The 20,482-nt window shown below is 38.4% G+C and overlaps 3 protein-coding genes across 3 annotated transcripts in view; 2 read left to right on the top strand and 1 right to left on the bottom strand.

Moving 5' to 3' along the window:
• Positions 1 to 20,482, top strand: part of LOC134816726 (arginine and glutamate-rich protein 1-A-like) — a 1,122,901-nt gene that overhangs the window by 551,287 nt on the left and 551,132 nt on the right. The window lies entirely within an intron of this gene.
• On the top strand, positions 2,294 to 3,236 carry LOC134817350 (uncharacterized). The gene is made up of 2 exons (XM_063826487.1): positions 2,294 to 2,357; positions 2,785 to 3,236. The coding sequence occupies exons 1-2, from the start codon at positions 2,294 to 2,296 to the stop codon at positions 3,234 to 3,236; spliced, it is 516 nt and encodes a 171-aa protein (XP_063682557.1).
• LOC134817079 (NAD-dependent protein deacetylase sirtuin-1-like) lies at positions 7,875 to 11,628 on the bottom strand. The gene is made up of 3 exons (XM_063826184.1): positions 10,697 to 11,628; positions 10,091 to 10,283; positions 7,875 to 9,896 (listed from the first exon to the last, which is right to left on the bottom strand). Exons 1-3 carry the CDS (start codon positions 11,626 to 11,628, stop codon positions 9,333 to 9,335), a joined length of 1,689 nt encoding a protein of 562 aa, XP_063682254.1. The 3' UTR covers positions 7,875 to 9,332.

The raw sequence follows: 20,482 nt of genomic DNA, 5'->3' as shown, positions 1-20,482 counted from the left end.
AAATTTCAATTTTGGGAATGGGTTTTGAACCCCTACTAAATAGTGGGTATCATTTTCCCATTACCCTATGTTTAGTGAGCTCTTATTTGAAGAGGAGCTTTTCTGCCGTCCCCTTGACCGAAATTTCGCGGTTTTGACTAAATTACTATTGACCGATTAAATTAGTGAGTTTGGTGTGTATAGCTTGGGGTTCCCAGGTAAAATTATTTCATTCCAGGAACCGAAGATGTGACGAAATAGTACGACGAAAATCAATCATCAATCATCAATGTATAATTTAAATATATAATAAATACAGGGTGGCCCAAAAGTAACTGCCCACATGCAACCCTTTTTTATCAAGACACTTATTTTACTTCGGTGTATTCCAACAGCCACATTGTTACACAAGTGCAACCAGCCAATTACAGGAAGCCGAAGGATTTATTTGGCCAGTGACGGTTAAGGTAGTGTGTACCATACTTTCTTCGCCCGAGACTTTGCTGCAATTTACAGCTCCTCATTTAAACCTCACACCCGATTTCTCGAGTATTCAGCTGAGTAGACCGGGGGGCTGCATAGACCACTCAGAATCATTAGTCGACGATGCTCACCCCACGACTAGGCAGACAGTTGAATTCGAACTCGCAATCTCAGGATTTGCAAAGATGGCGTTCTAACCAACTGCGCTACCTGGCCGTTTAATAACTCACGTAATTCTTCTTAGAATTGCACAGAAATTTCAGAGCTTATAGATATGGGTCAAACGTAGATTTCCTGAAAGTTTCGTCAAATTTAATTAATTACAGTGGGTGTGGCACGCCAATCCCTTTTTTTCGCTATTGTCACCATAAAGAAAGAACGCTTTCAGCTAGGATGTTCAAAGTTTCTAGACATGTTTGGTTTGATAATTGAAGTGCTTTTCCAAAATGTCAAGTTGGTTGTTTACAATTTAATCGAGTTATTACCCTTTTAGGATATTGCAGATACGTGATCCCGGCACTTAATCAGTGATTTCGTCACCCAATCAGTCATCTCATCGGGAGCTATTCGCTAGCGAGCAACAATGGGACTCATTAGGCGGTAACGAGCATGTTGGTGGATGACGATCTGATCACTTTGAGTGAATACTGATAGTGACGGTCCTTAAAACCGAAGGAATTTGCGTTATAGCGCTTCGGTTGCTGTCCTATAAGCAGTCTCCAACCAATCAGGGCATTGATTATATTTATTATTACGAGTTATTGAAGGGTTGCGTGCGGGCAGTTACTTTTGGGCCACCCTGTATATTCAAAATAAATTCTCCACGTATTATTCTTTCGGCTGATGTAACGTAGTAAAATTATTTCCAACCTGCTCCTGTATGAGAGTGTGCCAATACCCTTGATTAACCAAGTGAACTAGTGTTGGATAGCTTAACTTTCAATTCAAGAATGATTGGCCAACTAAAGTAAAACCATGATTTACTGCCAACCCTGAATCTATCGCGAACCCAATTTACCAAGGATGTTTCCTTTCCCGTGGTAGATCGGGGTTTTACTGTACCATGAACATCAGATGGATTCCAGATTGTACACAGAACTCTAACCATCAGATCGAAGTATCGGGAAGAGTAAAATTTCTAATGAAAGTTAGAGGGATTGTTCACATGACAGATTGGAAATTTAGAAGGAGCAAAGGTGTCTAAGATACGATTTTCAGCTGGTAGTTCAAATCGAAACTTTTTTAATAAATTTACAGTATCTGCCAAAAGCACAAAGGCAGAGATGAGAAAGCTGAAAGAAAATAGAAGAAAATAAAATTTCAGATATGAAGAAAAAAAAAGGTATACTATTTAATTCTAGAGCCTACGCGATAGGCAAATTATAACAATTAGACAACAACCATGATTGTGCGAACAATTTTGAAGTGCATGACAGAGCATTTTGAATAGTACTAATTATTTAGATTTCTGAAATTATGAGAAGATTGAGAGAGCAGCAGCTGTTCAATGAAAGGTTTGGGAATTACAAAATAGCTTATGTGCGGAGTAACACATCCAGCTGTGGCTAGATATGTCAGATGTGACTCATTGGATTCTCATTGGCTAGCTAAGTCAAGGACGCTAGAAGAAATAAGACGCTATAGCTATGATTGGTCAAAGTATTTCACGAGATAAAACGTAGAACGGCTAGCACAGAGTATAAAATTCCCAAAAAGTTTAGTTCAGGTCAATCACTCAATATTTCGTAAGTTGTAAAGTGTTGACATTGCACAGGCCACAGAAGCAGAATGTATAATATTTTCTTTCTCTAGAAGACAGGATCGTCGGAGAATGTTATCTTTCTACTTTCTTCTCCTCTTTGCAGTGGAGATAACTGCTGCTTCAGCCGGTGAAGGTAAATATTTGTACAATTTTTATGAGTTACTGAATTATTGATATAACTCCACTTTTGACCTATTTGGCTGCCACTTATTAATTCCATAATTGCACTGGTTTTTGGTAGGTTTTTTTTCAGGGGGTGCGATTACAAAACTAATTGCACTGTTTTGAGAGTGACCGAAATCTTATTAGGTACGATTACTAAACTAATTGCACTGATTCCCTGAAAGATGCTGTAAATCATGGCTCAGGCAGGGTAATACTACAAATCAATAACATCATATAATTCAACGACATTAGCTGTTATATAGGAGTTAGTAGAACACTGATTTTTTTTAGGAGAACAATTTTATATCATGCACTTATTTTATATCATGCACTTATTCATTCACTGTTATTGTGAGGCTGATGTAAAATTGATATTGACACTGAATTTATACTAGGCTGGATACCAGTGCAGCGTAGTTCCAGGATAGTGTTCGATCTAGAGAAGTGTCCTCTTGAAATAAAGACGGATAGTATTCTGGGGAGCAGAGATACGGTACTTGTGTGGTTCTACACTTCATCCGGGGACTATGTAGGAGGAGCCTCCATCAGATTCTCCTCTAGTCCACAGTACTGGATTTCCCGGTGCAGCAGCTCCGGCTACACTAACTTCCCAACTACCCTCCCCTCTGCTAAAGACAAGGATTGGAGGATGACCCTAACCAGGACCTCAGGTATCAGACTAGTCATACACTGTAACGAAGAGGAGGTGCTCAACATCCTCATCTCAGACTCAACGTGTAGTAACAGTGCCTGGAACCAGACCTGGAGCAGAAACATAAAGAAGATAATGTTCTCATCTCAAGACACTGCATCAAACTACTATAGAGTTATAAAACCAGGTGACTGATTATTATAAACCATAAACAGATACTGTTTTTATAGTTTCTTAAAAGAATTCTAAAGATATAACATTTAAGAAAATTTGGCGTTTCTTGCCCTTCCAACCTGTAGTCATATTTTGTGAATATAACTACTAATCTTTGATCTTGCATTACATCAATAAAAAGTCTGTCCCACCGTGAGCTGGAGCAGGTTTGTTACATCTCCTGGTTCTGGTTTAGGTACCTTCCCCACATTTAGCAGAACAGTCTGACCAATCTTCGTACTCGATCCAACCACCGTCAACTGAGATTTCATTAATAAATTATAATGACTAAATTATAATTACAAAGTGGTGTCAAGTGCTTGCGGTCACTTTTATCCCCACATGGGTCCATGCGTCCTTGTAGGAGCTGTGGGGCCTTTCATTGACTGCTAGTAGAGAAAATATGAATGCCCTGCTTTCCATAATTTTCGAAAGCAGAGCATTGGCTCGACCTCTGAGGCTAGGTATCCATGAGGACCCTGGTCATAATCAGCTCCAAATTGTCTCAGTGTTTCCTGATGCCCGATATCTTGGACACCGTCAGGGTAAACAGCCACGGGTGATTTTGAGATTTAGATAACGTTATTGTAATGTTTCATTACATTGATGAAAGGTCAATACTTCAAAATATGAATGCGCAGGTATAATTGCTCTGTGCAGGTAACAAGGTTACCAGGTTAAGGTTTTTTCTACAAATAAGTCAGGCCAGGGTTAACAGTAATTTTGGGTCCTACTCTACCTCTACCATTAACTCAGATATCACTTTTAATGTAGACAAATATTATGTATGTGCTCAATATCTTTTGTTAAACGCACTTAACCTTTTGAATATCTCCCTTGGAAGCTTCTAGGATAATCTGTAGTTAACATTTTAATTCAGGTATCTATATAACTTAATAATGAAGCAGGAATTTCTACACAGAAAGCAACGTGATGAACGATGAACCCTTCAGTTTCACCATAGGCTATATAATTATATAGTAATTTTATTTTTTCTCAAATTGCAATCATTGTCAATGATATTAGCACTTACATATTTTACATAACATTGTAATTAATATAATCACCTAAATCCTCATGCTAGTTTAACAACGTTTTACTGCTGATAATACTGTATTACTGTAGTTTAATTATATTGACCAAAGTTTTAGTTTCAGAGCAATGAAAAGTACATAAAAAATAAAAGAGGACAGCTACAGTTCACAAAGGACCCTTCTCAATCTCTTGCACTGAATGAGTTCCTCAAGGTTTATATTACATATTTTATCTAAGTTCCATCCTCAGCCACCTTCTTTTCAGATCATACAATTTAATGGGTAATGTGTATTATTTCTAATACACTATCCTCAAATACTGTAATCTAGTTATTATGGCAAAATGGGTCTCGAAATTCTCTGTACTATGGAATTAATAATCTGTACTATGGCATTAACTGAAGCTATAACCATGACCTTAATTGACGATGTCAATTCATGGCAGCTCGGCGCGGCACAGTAGCGCATCTCGCCGATCTAGCTGTGAGAAGCCTTATTAAGTGCGCAGCGCGGCACAGTAACGCATCGCGCTACAACCATGACCAAACTGAATAATCAATATCTTCATTTAAAACCTCTTGCTTTCAGCTTCAGATCAGGGAAACTCTAAACCATGTGACGAAGTTTATAACTAGTGACAGTAGATTAGAGTACAGGGAGTACTGACTTTTAATTTGATATTTTACATAATTTATTTAATTTCAGTGCGTTATTTATTTTTACTGAATCATCAAAATTGCATAATTGACAACTGTCCGAGTTGAAACAATTCAGTCTAGTCGTTAATAATTGCCAATCCGCAGCAAAGTTCTCGAACAAAGATTATAGACTTGACTTGTAGCAGTACGGGGAAGGAGAGGAGGGGAAGAATCTAAATGCATGGAACACATGATCAGCTTATTACCTAAGTTATGTTGTGCAATTTTTACCCATCCATGCACCACACATTTAGGGTCTGACCCTTACTGTTGGTACTATATCATAACAGTAGTACCACCCACTTAACATCAAGATGCGTATCTCACAATGCCAATATGCTTGTCATACGTTGTATGACCCGCCGCGCACGAGTGCGCGGCTCCCCCTGTATCGTCGAAACTCTACAGTGAAGCGATCGTGGGGGTCACCACGTGATACAACAATATGCCATGTCCATGTCCATGCAGTTAGGCTATCCCCCTCCCCTCCCTTGCATATGGAAATCAACACATACAGGAAGGTGAGTTTAAGAGTCTTTGATGGAGAACAAAATTTGACTGAGATGATATTTTATTAAGTATGGGGTCGTTCACATATTACGTAATCACTTTTTGAACAATTTTTACCCCCCCTCCGTAATCAGTTTTACACATAGCTATTGTGTAAAAATTAGACTAGCGTAATCATTTGTAAACCCCCCTCCCCTCTCGGCTGATTACGTAATATGTGAACGACCCCTATTTGATTAGATCGCCTGAAGTAATTTTGTATTAATAATTAGTAATTAATAAAAAATTTACATTTTCGACTTATAAGATCATGAATATCTAAGTTTGCACTTTACAGATGAAAATGTAACATTATTTGTATTTGTTATGTAACTACAAACCATAAAAATGAAGAAATTGTACTGACTATTTCAGTAAAAAATTTTGAACGAGCAACAGTCAGAGTAGTTTGACAGCATAAACCTTCATTTCGTAAATAAGCCTTGGAGCTTTCAGACAAGAGGAGGCATATGTATCATTGTATCAGTGCGCGGCGGGTCATACAACGTATGACAAATTAACTGTAGAGGCCCAATAACGCTAAATTTAACCAATGATTTATTACGGAATTTCAAACTTTTTGGAAATAATTTTAGCAAAAAAAAAGTTTAATATTATATTATTATTATTGGTTCATCAGTTAGAAATTATCGCCGATAACCGATCGCGATAAAAAATAAAAAATTGTTAGTAGCAGCCCAGACCATATATGGCAAATAGACTATTTGGCAAATAGTGCATCGCTACGATTTTTAACGGGTGATACTCGTAAAATATTTGTCGACGAGTCCAACTCGGCGCGTGTCTTACTGGGCCACTGTGTACCATTTTTAAAAATTCACTATTATGTCAATCTTTCGCATCTCGCCGATCTGGCATCTGCATTGGGTATACCGATCTGCAACCACATCTGTGGTTGCGAGAAGATGCGCGGCGCGTTGGACTCGTCGACGGTCGATCCTGGAGTATTTTAATTGACGATGTCAATTCATGGCAGCTTGGCGCGGCACAGTAACGCATCGCGCTACAAAGAGTATTTGGAACAAATGTTTTACGAGTTGCGAGTATCACCCGTTAATGTAGTAAAAGTCATATTTTAAAAAATACGTCAAAAATACAATACGCATTTTTCACCAAACAAATTTGAGATGTTTCACTGTGGAGTTCTTTTGGCCGGGCCGAAAATGATGTACGTTCGACATTCATGACATGGAGACGGACAAGATGTTGCGAATTTCAAGATAACCAAAATCGAACAAATAAGTAAAAAATAGAATTACATTTTTAAGTTCGAAAGCTGCGCTAGGTTAATTCAGCTTCAGCTATAAAAACAGAAACAGAAACCACTAACGATAAAACGATATTGATAATTATGAAACATCTTGCTTTTATAAGTCTGAATGCCGAAGTCACATATTCAAGATGTAAAACGCACTGACGCGTCATGACGTTGCAATGTGTCTGTAATCGAAGAAATTTCCAATCGCTCGATACAGATATTCGATGTAGATACGAAATTGTGTAACAGTTTAAAGTGACGTAACACTTAATATCTTGCAACGCCAGTGGCCCGGTGCGTTGTAAATCTTGAATATGTGGACTCATAGACATAATATAAGCAAGATAAGTAATTCAATTTTTAATTTCATTCTATTTTTGACTTATTTGTTGAACAAATAAGTCAAAAATATAGTTAAATTAAAAATTGTTCGACTTTACTTTGGGGGATTTGGATATGGCAATTAATATCTCACTTTATGACGATAAAGAGGAAGTGTCGTTGCACACCCTCTGTAATCAATGAAATTTTACGAAACTTTCAGGAAATTTAAGTTTGATTGCAATTCTGCAATTTTGACACAAATTACGTGAGTTATTAGGGTTGCGTGTGGGCAGTTAGTGTTACTTCTGGGCCACCCTGTATAATGTATATGCCCTGGTGCCACTGCAAACCGACCATTTGGAGATGTTTGAAGTGATATCTCAAATTTGGCTTAGAAATTCGCCCAAACTTGCACAGATTATCCGTTATATATTTATAAACATATGGTCCATATCTGGAAAGTTTCAAGAAAATCGTATATTCAGATCTTGAGTTATATGCCTTGGTTCCACTGCAAACAACCCATTTGAAGCGTATTTTTCACGTACTTAACAACCTTTATGAAGTATGATTATTATCACATCGGATATAAACAATAAATGTAACTATTAGTCTTCATTGGCACTCTTATACTCAGCTCAATTCGAATGAAGCCCAGTATCAGTAAACCAATAAGAAGATAATTATCTTAATTGACATTTTGTAATTTGGACGCAAGAACAAAGGGAATACAGAATTAAATTAAACTTGGTTAAAATTCGTGATACATAAAGAGTTCCTCACTTCATAGCGTGAACATCATGTTGCAACGTAATATGTTAGACATTATGCCTAAATTTGCCACTTTCAGTACCCAAAAGAGCGTACAGAAATGATTAAAGTGATAACTCACTAAACTTAACTCTCATATATTACCAAACTTAAAATAGATTCATTTCAAAATTTTGTTTCCATATTTATACTCTAAAACTGGGAAAATACCAAAAGGGGTCGCCGTAAAATAGACAGACACATTACTATTAAAGAGTATATAGGTGGAACGCCATGTTTGTTTTAACAAAAGATTTAAATGAAAATATCTACTCTACCCGATGTTTGCTCCGTTGTGATCATTTGGTTAACAGCGATCTATCATAAACTTCATCATGTTTACAGGGTCAGTGGCTAATTGTATTTTCCTTGATCGATTGGACAGCAAATCTAATAGAGTGAAACCAATGCAATTCTTTATCGCGAACAAAAAACGAAATTACCAAGGGAGGTTTAGGTCACAGATTATCCTATTGCTTAGAATTATAGCAGCGTTACACTTTAACACAAAAAGTTTAGCAGAAAGGTTGAGTCATAATATGGTTGGAGGTAAAACAAAGTAGATTTTTGGAAGGTTTGTTAAAGGCTGTTCGATGCAAATGCGTGAAGCTGAAATTCACTACATAAAATTCACTTCAACTTTTATATAAATAAAATTGATGAAAATAACGGTCAGTTTTTATACTCCACACCTTAGAAACATGTAATAAAGCTGAAGCCTGAAACCTTCATATCAGGTAATCGCGGTGTGGCAACCTGCGTATTCAAATAAAAGTTACCGAAATTAAACTGCAAATAAATAACCAAAAATTTTGAACCAGTATGCTCATGGGACAATATGTTGACAGTCCAGCAAACTCACATAACATGAAAATATCTTAAGATCTGACAACACGATTTCGTGAGAGTCCGATCCTGCTTGAGTGAGATAACCATTAAATCAGATTCAATCATTCGGTTTATTTTGAAAAGCTCTTGTATGATTTTTCCGATCGATTGTAAAGCTGTCGTACCAAATTCAGTGGACACAAAAATCGTCCACAAACGGGTCAGAAATAGTCACATTTAACTGGATTTATAAACAAACGCTTCTCAAATCTCACTCACAGCTAAATATTTCATACCCTGCTCCAAGTCTTATATAATCCCTTTGCAATTGTTATACTGGCTGTCAAAAACTGTGGTCACAACAATTTTTTCTTAAATATTGCATCACAGAACAATAAAAAACTGACTGACGTTGTTAGAGCAACTCTTGGTAATCGTGTTGTCGGAGCTTTATAGTGCATTATACGGGCACAGGGCACACGATGCACAGATCACACTATACACGTGCACTTTGTATATTTTGCACGTGTACGGAACGAACTGTGTGGACAGGATTTCAACTCATGTTGTCCGCAGGTTGAGGCGTTGTGCTCACATTACTCTCCATGTCCTCAACCTCGCTGCATATTGATACATTGTCCACGCTGGGCTCCCTACTGTCGCCCATTTGCGCGGCAATGCTCACATTACTCACACTCTCACACTCCCATCGCTCGCTGCCATATTCTGACACTTCTTGGGAAATGCGTGAAGGGCCCGGGTTTTCGGAGTATGTCCTTGAATCACAACCCATGACATACCGCATCTGGGCTACGTAATTGTCTGTGTTGGACTCTTCGTCCTCAGTTGTAACGACTGACTGGCTCTCGGAGCCTTCATCTGATGCACTGTCTACCTGCGAGCAGTCATCCTGCACTTCAGCGCCAGGGAAGATGTAGCGGGCGGGCGGCGTGCAGACAAACCTCTCCGTGCCGTCCATTTTGTCGTCTGTAGTTGAGGTAGGTGTGTTGGGAAGAGTCCACTCTAATCTGGAACACAGCTCGTTGACAATGATATCGCAGTCGCCAAGCAGTTCCACGTCGAAATTTAGATGGGGTAGAGGCTCTCTGTTGATAAGAATCTGAAGAAAGTTGTTGTGTTTAAAGGTTTTTAACTTGAGACTGTCCACAACCACAGCCCAGGATTTAAATGTTAGTGGGCAACAATTAATGCGAAGATATTATGGGGATTAGAAATTGTATGACCGTCCGATTCAATTCTGTAAAATAACCCAAATAAGGATTTTAAAAGCTGTAGCTTCTCAATTCTCATCACCTGTGGAATGTCCGGCGGCACCAGGTTAGGAATATGCGCCACTGGTTTCACCTTCAACGAGGAACCCATCACAATAACCAAATCGGCTTTCAATCTGTCCGCTTCAATGGCGTGATGGAACTCATTCGGTAATCCTTCTCCAAAGAAAACGATATCCGGTTTCATTATTGAAGCTGGAGTAGGTTCTGGACATCTGAAGTTTTTTGTTTGTTGATGAGTATGGATTATTGGACCTGCTAAAATACGCCACCAGCTTTTTGTACATTTTTTCTGATTGTTGGCAAACTAAAATCACATCAACGCCTATGCTTGATATTTCTAATGTGGCGATTATGTTAATATTACAGTCTGAAAAAATATCCACTTCATCAAGCTGTGTTATTATGTTATAGTTGCATAACTAAAATTGAATATTATATTAAAAATGTTAAATATGTCGCACATCAAACATGTTATCAAGTTAAAAATAGACCGAAAATCAGAAGAAGGCTGCTTCTAGTATTATCGATCAAGGAAGAATAATTCGTTCTACGATAATAAAAAACCGAAAAGGATGTTTTTTACAAGTCAGTTTACAAAAGTGTACGACGTACTTTTAAAGCTTACCTCTTACAGACAGGAATAATTTGTTTCATGATATCCTCCTTGATTGTATCAGAGTCCACCTTGTTACCGCACGTTCTACACGTTGCTGTAGCGAATGAACCGTGACATTGAACTACATTCCGTATACCACAAACTTTCTCCAGAGTGTCAATATTCTGAGTGTAATTCCGGAGCAAACACTGTCGTTCCTCCATCTGCTTTATGAAGTGGTGGCTGGGAGAGGGCGAGAACTGGCCGGGCCAGATTTCAGATGCAAACTTGAAGAAGGGTTTAGGGTTGAGAGCGAAATACTGGATATCAAACATGGCTTGTGGATTTGGTAGGTCTGGGTAGTCCACGGCTAACCGGGCGTAAACACCATCTTTAGACCTGAAGTCAGGAATACCACAAGAGACAGAGATTCCAGCGCCACTGACTACCACAATATTCCGACAGGATTTGAGGAGGGATATGACGTCATGAAGGGTGTTTATGTGGGGTAACTTGGTTCTCTTGGGCATGTCTGATAATATCTCTATCACAATCCGCCACAGAGTCAGATCACTAAGACCCTCTGGGAGAGCAACGTTTGGCGGCAAGATATTGATCAGAACGGACATGGGGTTAATACCATTCTCTATCTGCTCATGTACCCAGACCACAGGATTGACGATAGGAAGGGTGGGTTGGGGTGGAGGAGGACTACCTACACCATTACTTCCCCCATTACACTCAGCCTTACAGTCGTCCGAACTAACATTGTTTGATTCACAGCACGTGCTCTCTGTAGCCTCGCTGTTCCCGTTACTGTAAACCGAAACTTTATTCGAGTCTATGGACACATTTGCCGGCTTGTCGTCTGTCGGAGATGATGTTCCTATTCGGGCTCGTTTTATTTCATAGGACACATCGTCCGTGTCAGAGGTAATCTCGTTCACACTCCTCTCGGTCATAATCCTATGATAGACAGTAAAAGTTAGTCAGCTGACTGGTCAATTGTAATTGGCTGAACTTCAATGAAATATATGGGGAATCAAGGTCTTACAATCAGTGATATCGAAGAAGTCGAATTAAGATTTCACTGTCACCTAATGAACCGTTGAAAAACTAAAAAACTTAAATTGCGCGCTTAGCTTAATTAAAAACCAACGTGATATTTTGCTGGTCGAAAAGTATTCTTTTATGACCCAGTTCTCGCGCCGCACGTTAATAACAGTTTACGATTGCAACAGAAAGTCCCGTGTGGCAACAATTTTGGTAGAGAGACATTAAAAAATGAAATTCCCTTTCTACGCAATTCCTCAGAATTCGAGATTCATATACTGACGTAGGCATCTTGTGAGAGAACGAACTCCAACTGTTTAGGTAAAAATCCGTAATACATATTTTAATCAAACTAATTTTCGAGTAACTAGGCTAGTATGGTCTAGTTTGTGTACGATGATTAAAATTTGCAATCGTTGGATAGATTACCCGACACTGGCTTAACGACCGGGCCTCTGCTATAGGACACTCCAGGGGGTGAAATTTATATGATATTTTACATATTTGGGAGAATAGTCTCTGGTTTTACCACTCAAACTATAGTGCCCACTGGGGGTGGGGGACGTGGGTAGCCTGGATTTTTAAGATCTAATTATCGCCATCTTATACTGAGTCACTGACCTTGTTAAGTTGAGTCGCAGAGCTGCAAATGATATCGAGTGAAATAGCTCAAAAGACCTTCAAATTCCAGGTTTACAATATCCGCTGACAGAAGTGATCAAATCCGCAGTTCCGCAGTATTAACAAGATACAAAATCTCACCCTGACTTTTCACGAAACGTACTACCCTACGTACTACCCTACTACCCTACTGCCTTGATTCAGTGAGCTGCATGATTTATACCACTGACCCAAACAAGCGAGATATAATATGAACATTGAGAGCCAAAAGGTTTTAAAGTGTTAGTATCCAGATTCCTGAACATCAAGTTTAAAAGTTCGGTGACAACAGCGAAGACAGTTGACATTGGTGGCTGGGCCAAAACCAGCTTTATTCATATAAAAACATAGTACTAATTATTTACTTAATTAATTAGCTATAATCTACATTTTACAGTTTCTTCATTAACAATGCCAGTAAGATAGAGCATGTTGTGAGCTAAGTCAGGCTGTTGATAACCCTAAGCAAAGAGTTACAAAGGGTTCCTGCATTTAGTCTCCTATAGGCAGACACTAAACGTATGACGTAGTTTAAATCAGTGTACATAGCAGTACAATCTAGAAAGTGGAATTGGGGTGATATAAAGTTTGTGAATTTGTCACTAACGTGTGTGTGACGTTTGGCACAAGGCCATGATTTTGAGCACATAGTGACAAAGTGTCAAAGACTCTCAGAGTCCAGTCTCCTGAAGGCATACACTAATCTTATGACGTAGTTTAAATTGGTGACATTGTAAAATTAAATGTAGTTATTGGGGTTATTTATGTCCGTTTTGACCTTTTGGTATTTGCTGTTGGTTGTCACACAAATACGTTTTGGGTCAGATATGAAAAAAACAGGAGAAACAGTAGATGAGAACTGAACATTATGGTAAATATTTATATTGTATTGTACGTTTTACCTAACGGTGTGATCTAAGAAATGGTAACAATCTGTCCGCATGGAGTCATGAGCATTGGGAAAATTATTTAGTTTACAAATTTATAACTTTTATACATGTTAATAATTAGGAGCTACGTAAGAAGTGAAGCAATAAATAAATCAATAATATAAAAACGATAGAATAATGAAGCTGGGAAAATTTGAGCACAGAGATGAAAATGATAGATCACAGCACATATCATTAGATTACGAGAGTAGTAATATTTATACAGCTGGTTTCAGCAATCCTAATATGTATGTTATCAAATATTCGGTTATTTCATAGACATCAAATAAGCAGAACTCAAAAGTGATTTCAAGAATCAGATAATGCCCTCCCACTGCCTACACCCCGCCCCCCCCCCCCACTCACTCCTCAATCCTCTCTCCCTCTCATCCCCGAGCTCAGAAAACCGCTCTGTAATGTGTCAAACTAACTAGGGTGACACCAACATGAAAAGAAATTATGGTTCTCAAACAAAACAAGAATCGTAAGAGATGAAGTTTCATACCAAAAGAGGAAATTTTAAAAACCGGCAGTCATCCAATATTGCTAACTGGGAGCAGTGGTTTGTGGAATATTTTAAATTAATACCATCATCAACGACTGTTTCAATCTCTGACATGGTACTCTACGGTCAGCTAGACGAAATCAATGGACCAGAGACCTGCAGCATCCATATGAGAGAATAATAAAATGCTGAGACTTCTTTTTCCAGAAAAAAATCTTCCAAAGAACTCCATGTCCTGTCGTTTACATTTGGATGGGACAGATTGAGGAGAAATTATAAATTGTTGTCTGGCGTCAATGGTCATATCAGGGACCAGGGTTGGGTTCGTATGCGAAGCAGGATAAACCAGCATGTCAAATAATGCTAGTCGTAACTATTTGCATCCAAGATACCATTCATATGATCTGCTTACCATCATATCATGTCATAAGTAGTTTGGGGATTGGTGCACGAACTAGTTGAAGGCTTCTAATTAGTTGGACTTCTTGGATAATGCCAGAATTTAATTAAATTACTAATAAACCTTATTAACTTCGGCCTAAAATATAGATATTATGAAACAATAGAATAACACAGTTATAATTAGATATGTAAATTTTTCGACAGGAATGGCTGTAATATATAATTGTCTAGTGTCTAATAGGTCACAACAAAGCAGTACAAATAAAATATAAAACAAATTATAAACATATCATATTATGCCCAATGGTCATTAATAAATAAGTAAATTGAAAGGACCATTTAAATGACAATGGTAAGGTTGAAAGGTTGGTTAAATGGAAGGAAAGGGAGAGGGGGAGTAAGGGTAAGAAGTAACGAGAGTGCCAGCCAGATATTCAAGACCATCGAGATTTTCTAACTGGATTGTAATGCTGATTTCATAGTTGCTAATAATCTTACAGCACAGCAGAAATTTCGTTTCATTTCTTTTCATTTCAAATTGATTGTGCAGATAGAACTGTTTTTGTGTCAACAACAATGTTGTCTGGTTAAGATTAATTCAAATTGTGACTCACATTCCACATTAAAGTGAGGGAGACACCTCACATTTCACAGCAAAGGGAAGGATACACCTCAAATTCCACATTAAAGTGAAGGAGACACCTCACATTTCACAGCAAAGGGAAGGAGACACCTTAAATTCCACATTAAAGTGAGAAAGACACCTCAAATTCCACAGCAAAGTAAAGGACACACCTCACATTCCACATTGATGTGAAGAGGACACCTCAAATTCCACATTAAAGTGAGGGAAACAGCTCACATTTCACAGCAAAAGGAAGGAGACACCTCAAATTCCACATTAAAGTGAGGGAGACACCTTACATTCCACAGCAAAGTAAAGGAGACACCTCACATTCCACATTGAAGTGAAGGAGACACCTCACATTCCATATTATAGTGACAGAGACACCTCACATTCCACAGCAAAGTGAAGGAGACACCTCAAATTCCACATTAAAGTCAGTGGCGTAACTTTGCCTGTTGGCGCCCCTCCGCCAAAAAAGCGCCCCCCTGTTGGCCGGCCATGGCCCCCCTCCCCCATTGATGCCCCTCCCTAAAATTTAACAAATTATGTGATTTTATAGGATACGCCGGTAAAATATCTAAAAAGTGTGTATCTAGAGCAAAACGCGCAGTTTTGCTAGTACTTTAGTTAAGTTTTCGAAATTGTCCCACATTCAAACGGCGATTTGGCGCCCCCCTAAGACGGCGCCCCCCCCCCCCCCCCCCCCCAGCGGGGCCCTTTGTTACGCCACTGATTAATGTGAGGGAGACACCTCAAATTCTACATTTGAGTGAGGGAGACACCTCACATTTCACAGCAAAGTGAAGGAGACACCTCAAACTCTACATTAAAGTGAGGGAGACACCTCATATTCCACATTAAAGTGAAGGAGACCCGAGACACCTCACATTCCAGATTGAAGTGAAGGAGACACCTCACATTCCACATTGAAGTGAGGAAGATACCTCACATTCCATTTCATCTGAAACTGACTATTCATAGCGAAGGCACGTAATTGATACTGTATTCTCATCACGTACTTTCCCTTCTAAACTTGTGAGGAGAGACATTGTAACAGAGCCACAGCTACTCTATAGCTATGCAGTGACGAAACTTACCTAATGTCCTAAAACAAAGTCAGGCCATGATTTTTTTTCTGCCCCCTACAGCTTTTTGTCATCGACCGAACGTTTAAGTCGATCAAACTGCACTAATAGACAAGATAGGGGGGGGGGGGGGGGCCAAGTGGATATTTGTAGATATTTGTAGATTAATGTAGAATGGATAATCCACGAAAAAAGTGGATGACATTCTACAAATTTATACATTTATCTCCAAAAATTCAGTAGAATTTCTGGGCACATATTTGAGATTACATTTTTTGTAGATAAATGTAGATATTTGTAGATTATTGTCAATGGATAATTCACGAAAATTCTACAAATTCTACAAATTTATACATTTCTCTCAAAAAATTCAGTAGAATTTCTGGGCACATATTTGAGATATACATTTTTTGTAGATAAATGTAGATATTTGTAGATTATTGTAATGGATAATTCACAAAAAAAGTGGATGACATTATCCAAATATCTACAAATATCCACTTGGCCCCCCCCCCCAAGATAGTGCAAGACTAGATGTCAGTGAGATCTTTCAGGTTGCCGCTAGTGCATTCACAGATATAGGTACTTCCAGTGGCGTAATGTAGGGCCCCACTGACCCTGCTGTGCGTGGAGGGGGGGGGGGGCATCTTAGGGAGGCGCCACATCGTCGTTTGAATGTGAGACACTTTAAAAAAACTTAACACTTTTTTAGAGATTTTACCAGCATTATATCCTCTACAACCACCTAATTTGTCCAATTTTACAGTTACACTTTAAAAGGGGAGGGGCGCCAACAAGGGGGCCCAAAATGCAACGTTACGCCTCTGGGTACCTTATTGTCAAGGACAGTCCAAAAGTGAAAGGAGCATCTAGCACACGAGAACAACAAAAACATGAATATAATCAAAGAGTTCTGAATGTTTAAAAGCCACCTTCACCCAACTAATTTTCAGTACATGAGGAACGGCACCAGAGGCACTTCAGTTTCTAAGGCACCTAGCAAGAAATATCAGCCATCGGAAAGGTAAAGAATACTGTGAAATAATGGTATTTCTTGGATACTAGCAAAACTGTGCGTTTTGCTCTAGATACACACTTTACCGGCGTATCCTCTAAAATCACCTAATGTGTTCAATTTTAGGGAGGGGCACCAAAAGGGGAGGGGGCGCCAACGGGGGGGCGCTTTTTCGGCGGGGGCGCTAACAGGCAACGTTACGCCACTGCTGATAAACCTAATAAACACTACCTATATTTCTATATCCCAAATGAAAAGGTGACTTAGAAGAAAAGAAATCCCACTCATTGAGCTGATGAAAATAACAAACAAATTGCATAGGAAGTGTACGTAAATTAGATATCTTGAATACGTACAACTTACTTTAAAAGTAATTTCGAATTCGTGTAAAGTGAGCTTTGATAACTAATGGTATTGGAAATCAATAACACAATTTCAGACACATTGTCAGACTAGATTAGATAGATTAGATTAAGAATAATGACATAAACATTAAACATCATCACTAGTACTGCTGTACAGTAAACGCATTTAGAGTAGCTTCTGAGCAGAATATTTTCAAATTCAAACAATATACACATAATATAGCAATGACCCTATATAATAATTCTGTAAAAATGGTACAAATTTAAAAACTGAGGTAAAAATAAAACCCTTTGTAATAATATATAAAATCCACTAAATCACATCACAACAAAAAGCAGTTTAGACCCCCATCCAACAAGCACTCCATGACCTTTTAGGGTTTAAGAGTGTTGATCAGGTTAAGGTCCAAATCACTTATTGCCGTGGGTGGAAGGGTTCTCGTACCTCTGTACGATAGAGATAGAGATTATACATGTTCTGAGTAGATCAAAACGCAGTCTGCGTCTGACAAATGACATCACATCACAATATCGTTGGCCTTTCTTTAGGCTGATCTTTTCAGCGAGATGTTTTAAGAACTGTGAAGCCTCAGTTGCCATTCCTCCTGTAGTACTGAACACCAGTGGCGTGAAGGTAGCCTTTTCAACATTGAGGACTCTGTCATTGTACACACGTTTTTTGTTTTTCTCGTGAGATTGGTACATCTGTGAGATGCTCTTGTCACTGTTGGACTGGGCTTGAGGGTGAAGTAGGAAAACAAATTTTAGGAAAACAAATTTAAATTTTGGTATTTATTAATAACAATCAAAACATATCATATCATAAAAATAAAGCCGCGCGTTGGTTGACTGCCTCAGTAAGGTGAATAATTGAAGGTTGAAGGTGCCCTGCGCATTTACAGAACCTCATGCTGCGATCACATGATCACGAGGACCTGTGAGCGCCAAATTTAATTTCTAGAAATCATACATCACTACGAGTTACTCATGCTTTTGAATTATAGGAGTGCGGATTGTCAGGTATTTCATTCATTCATACTTAATCGGTTTAAAGCTGTATATTTAGAACTCACTATTGTTTAAACTATGAAAGCAGAACGTAGATAATGGACAATATACCAACGACAATACCAAGGACCCGAGTGCCGCATTGACTTTTCCGGATCCGTTTTTACCGAAGGCTTATCCACCAGTTACTCATGCTGTATGTATAGTCTGATAATATTTTGTTTTATCTCTAGCAAGCATTCTGTAAATTGGAGAGTGTAAGTACCCTTAATGTTAAGTTGCTTTATATCACTAACTATGTATTTCCCAGGGCTTTGCTGTATAAGCGTATGACTTGATACTGTATGACTTGATACGATTCTTTACTACCTTTTCATATTCCCTTTTTTACCACCTTACCATTCTGATTGATTTTGCACATGACTGACATGTTTTAACTGGAGAAGGGGTTCCCACAGTGGTAGTTTTATAAACCACTTTTAATTTATTGACCTATTATACTTAGTGGTAGTTTTATAGACCACATTTAATTTATTAACTTATCATACTTAGTATTTATTTTTGGTGACTGTATCACCCAGTTTTAACATTTGATAATTGTACAGTTTATTGACGACACATTGACTGAATGTTATTTTATATTCTAATTTATATTCTAGATATTTTATTTATTTTACAACAGACGACAACTTCCTGTTTTTTCTTCTATATTAGTTACTCATATCTCTTGTACAGACGTTTTTACAAGGACATTGACAAATGATACTCACATTAGGCATTCATTATTGCATCTAAATTATTTCACTTGCATTAGGCTTAGAATTTATTCTATGGTCAACAGATTTCAAATGTTTAATTAATTTGTAGTATGACAGTAAGGTATATAAGAAGTTATTTAATTTTGCTTGGGCTATTATATTGACTAGGTATTGAGGTTTAATGATGATATGGAATTTGAATTCTATATAAATTTACACTATGTGGTTGGGGCATTTTGCATAGTAAATATGGTTACTACTCATATTATTTGATTGGTATTCGATTTCTGATTATCTCTTAGGAATATGATTATTATATCTCAATTTGGCTTTAGGTAGGGTGCCCCGCTAAAAGAACTGGATTCTTCCAGGAAGCATCCCGTGCACAGACCTTGGTCTACATATATATTAAATTATTAACCATTCATTCTGTATGTGCACGAAAATTTATTTCAATCAATATAACAACGGTGTAGTTACTGGTACCAATACCTAAGGTAAACAGTGGTTGCAGGAAGTGTGAAAATGTCAAAGCAAAGCCCTCCTAGGATTGGTGAGGATTATGGAGCATGGAAAAAGGAGATTAAAGTCTGGGAGTTAGGAACAGATGTCGCGGTGAAGAAACAAGCTCCTACGGTTATTGGGGTCTTGGGTGGAGACTACAAAACAGTTGCAATTGAAATGTCCCTAGAAGATATGGTCAAAGATAATGGTTTGGAGCTTTTAATCACAAATATCTGTTCCATATAACGTCTTTGCAAACAGTGGTTAGGAGTTCAGCTATTGTATCTCTTAGTGAATTGTGTCTAAGTGAAGCGTAGCCTCCGATTTTGCAGGTTAGAGTATGGTTGATATGATTTTGATTTCCACATACACAGTGGCGTAACGTTGCCTGTTGGCGCCCCCCTGCCGAAAAAGGCGCCCCCCTGTTGGCGCCCCCTCCCCTTTTCGTGCCCCTCCCTTAAATTGAACAAATTAAGTGATTTTAAAGAATACGCCGGTAAAATCTCTAAAAAAGTGTGTATCTAGAGCAAAACGCGCAGTTTTGCTAGTACTTTAGTTAAATTTTCGAAATTGTCCCACATTCAAACGACGATTTGGCGCCCCCCTAAGACGGCGCCCCCCTGCACAGCGGGGTCAGCAGGGCCTTTCGTTACGCCACTGCACATACACATAGGGGACTTCTGTTAGCTGTAGACAGTGTAAGATTATATCTGAGTGAGAGGGCATCAAAGAATTCTTGTTTGTTAAGGACGTACCCACCTATAAACTTTTAAAGATTAGTTACTTTATTTTCGCAATTTGGCTTATTGATTATTGTTTTTATTTCAAACAAATATTTTACAATTGTAACTTGCACCCGTAAATATTACCGGCCTTGTACGCCAGCCCCAATGCGCGGCGCTTT

The sequence above is a fragment of the Bolinopsis microptera genome, chromosome 6 (assembly GCF_026151205.1).
Source record: "Bolinopsis microptera isolate Bmic1 chromosome 6, MBARI_Bmic_1.0, whole genome shotgun sequence".
Classification (NCBI taxonomy): domain Eukaryota; kingdom Metazoa; phylum Ctenophora; class Tentaculata; order Lobata; family Bolinopsidae; genus Bolinopsis; species Bolinopsis microptera.
Note: the sequence above shows the minus strand (reverse complement) of the source record. Positions and strands in the feature narration are given on the sequence as shown.

What these genes read in the sequence shown, in the direction of transcription:
- LOC134817350 (XM_063826487.1), top strand. Translation starts at nt 2,294, where the DNA reads ATGTTATCTTTCTACTTTCTTCTCCTCTTTGCAGTGGAGATAACTGCT. An exon ending in TGCTGCTTCAGCCGGTGAAG is followed by an intron (nt 2,358 to 2,784) that starts GTAAATATTTGT and finishes AATTTATACTAG; the next exon opens with GCTGGATACCAGTGCAGCGT.
- LOC134817079 (XM_063826184.1), bottom strand. Translation starts at nt 11,628, where the DNA reads ATGACCGAGAGGAGTGTGAACGAGATTACCTCTGACACGGACGATGTG. An exon ending in ATTATTCCTGTCTGTAAGAG is followed by an intron (nt 10,284 to 10,696) that starts GTAAGCTTTAAA and finishes AAAAAACTTCAG; the next exon opens with ATGTCCAGAACCTACTCCAG. An exon ending in TGCCGCCGGACATTCCACAG is followed by an intron (nt 9,897 to 10,090) that starts GTGATGAGAATT and finishes AACTTTCTTCAG; the next exon opens with ATTCTTATCAACAGAGAGCC.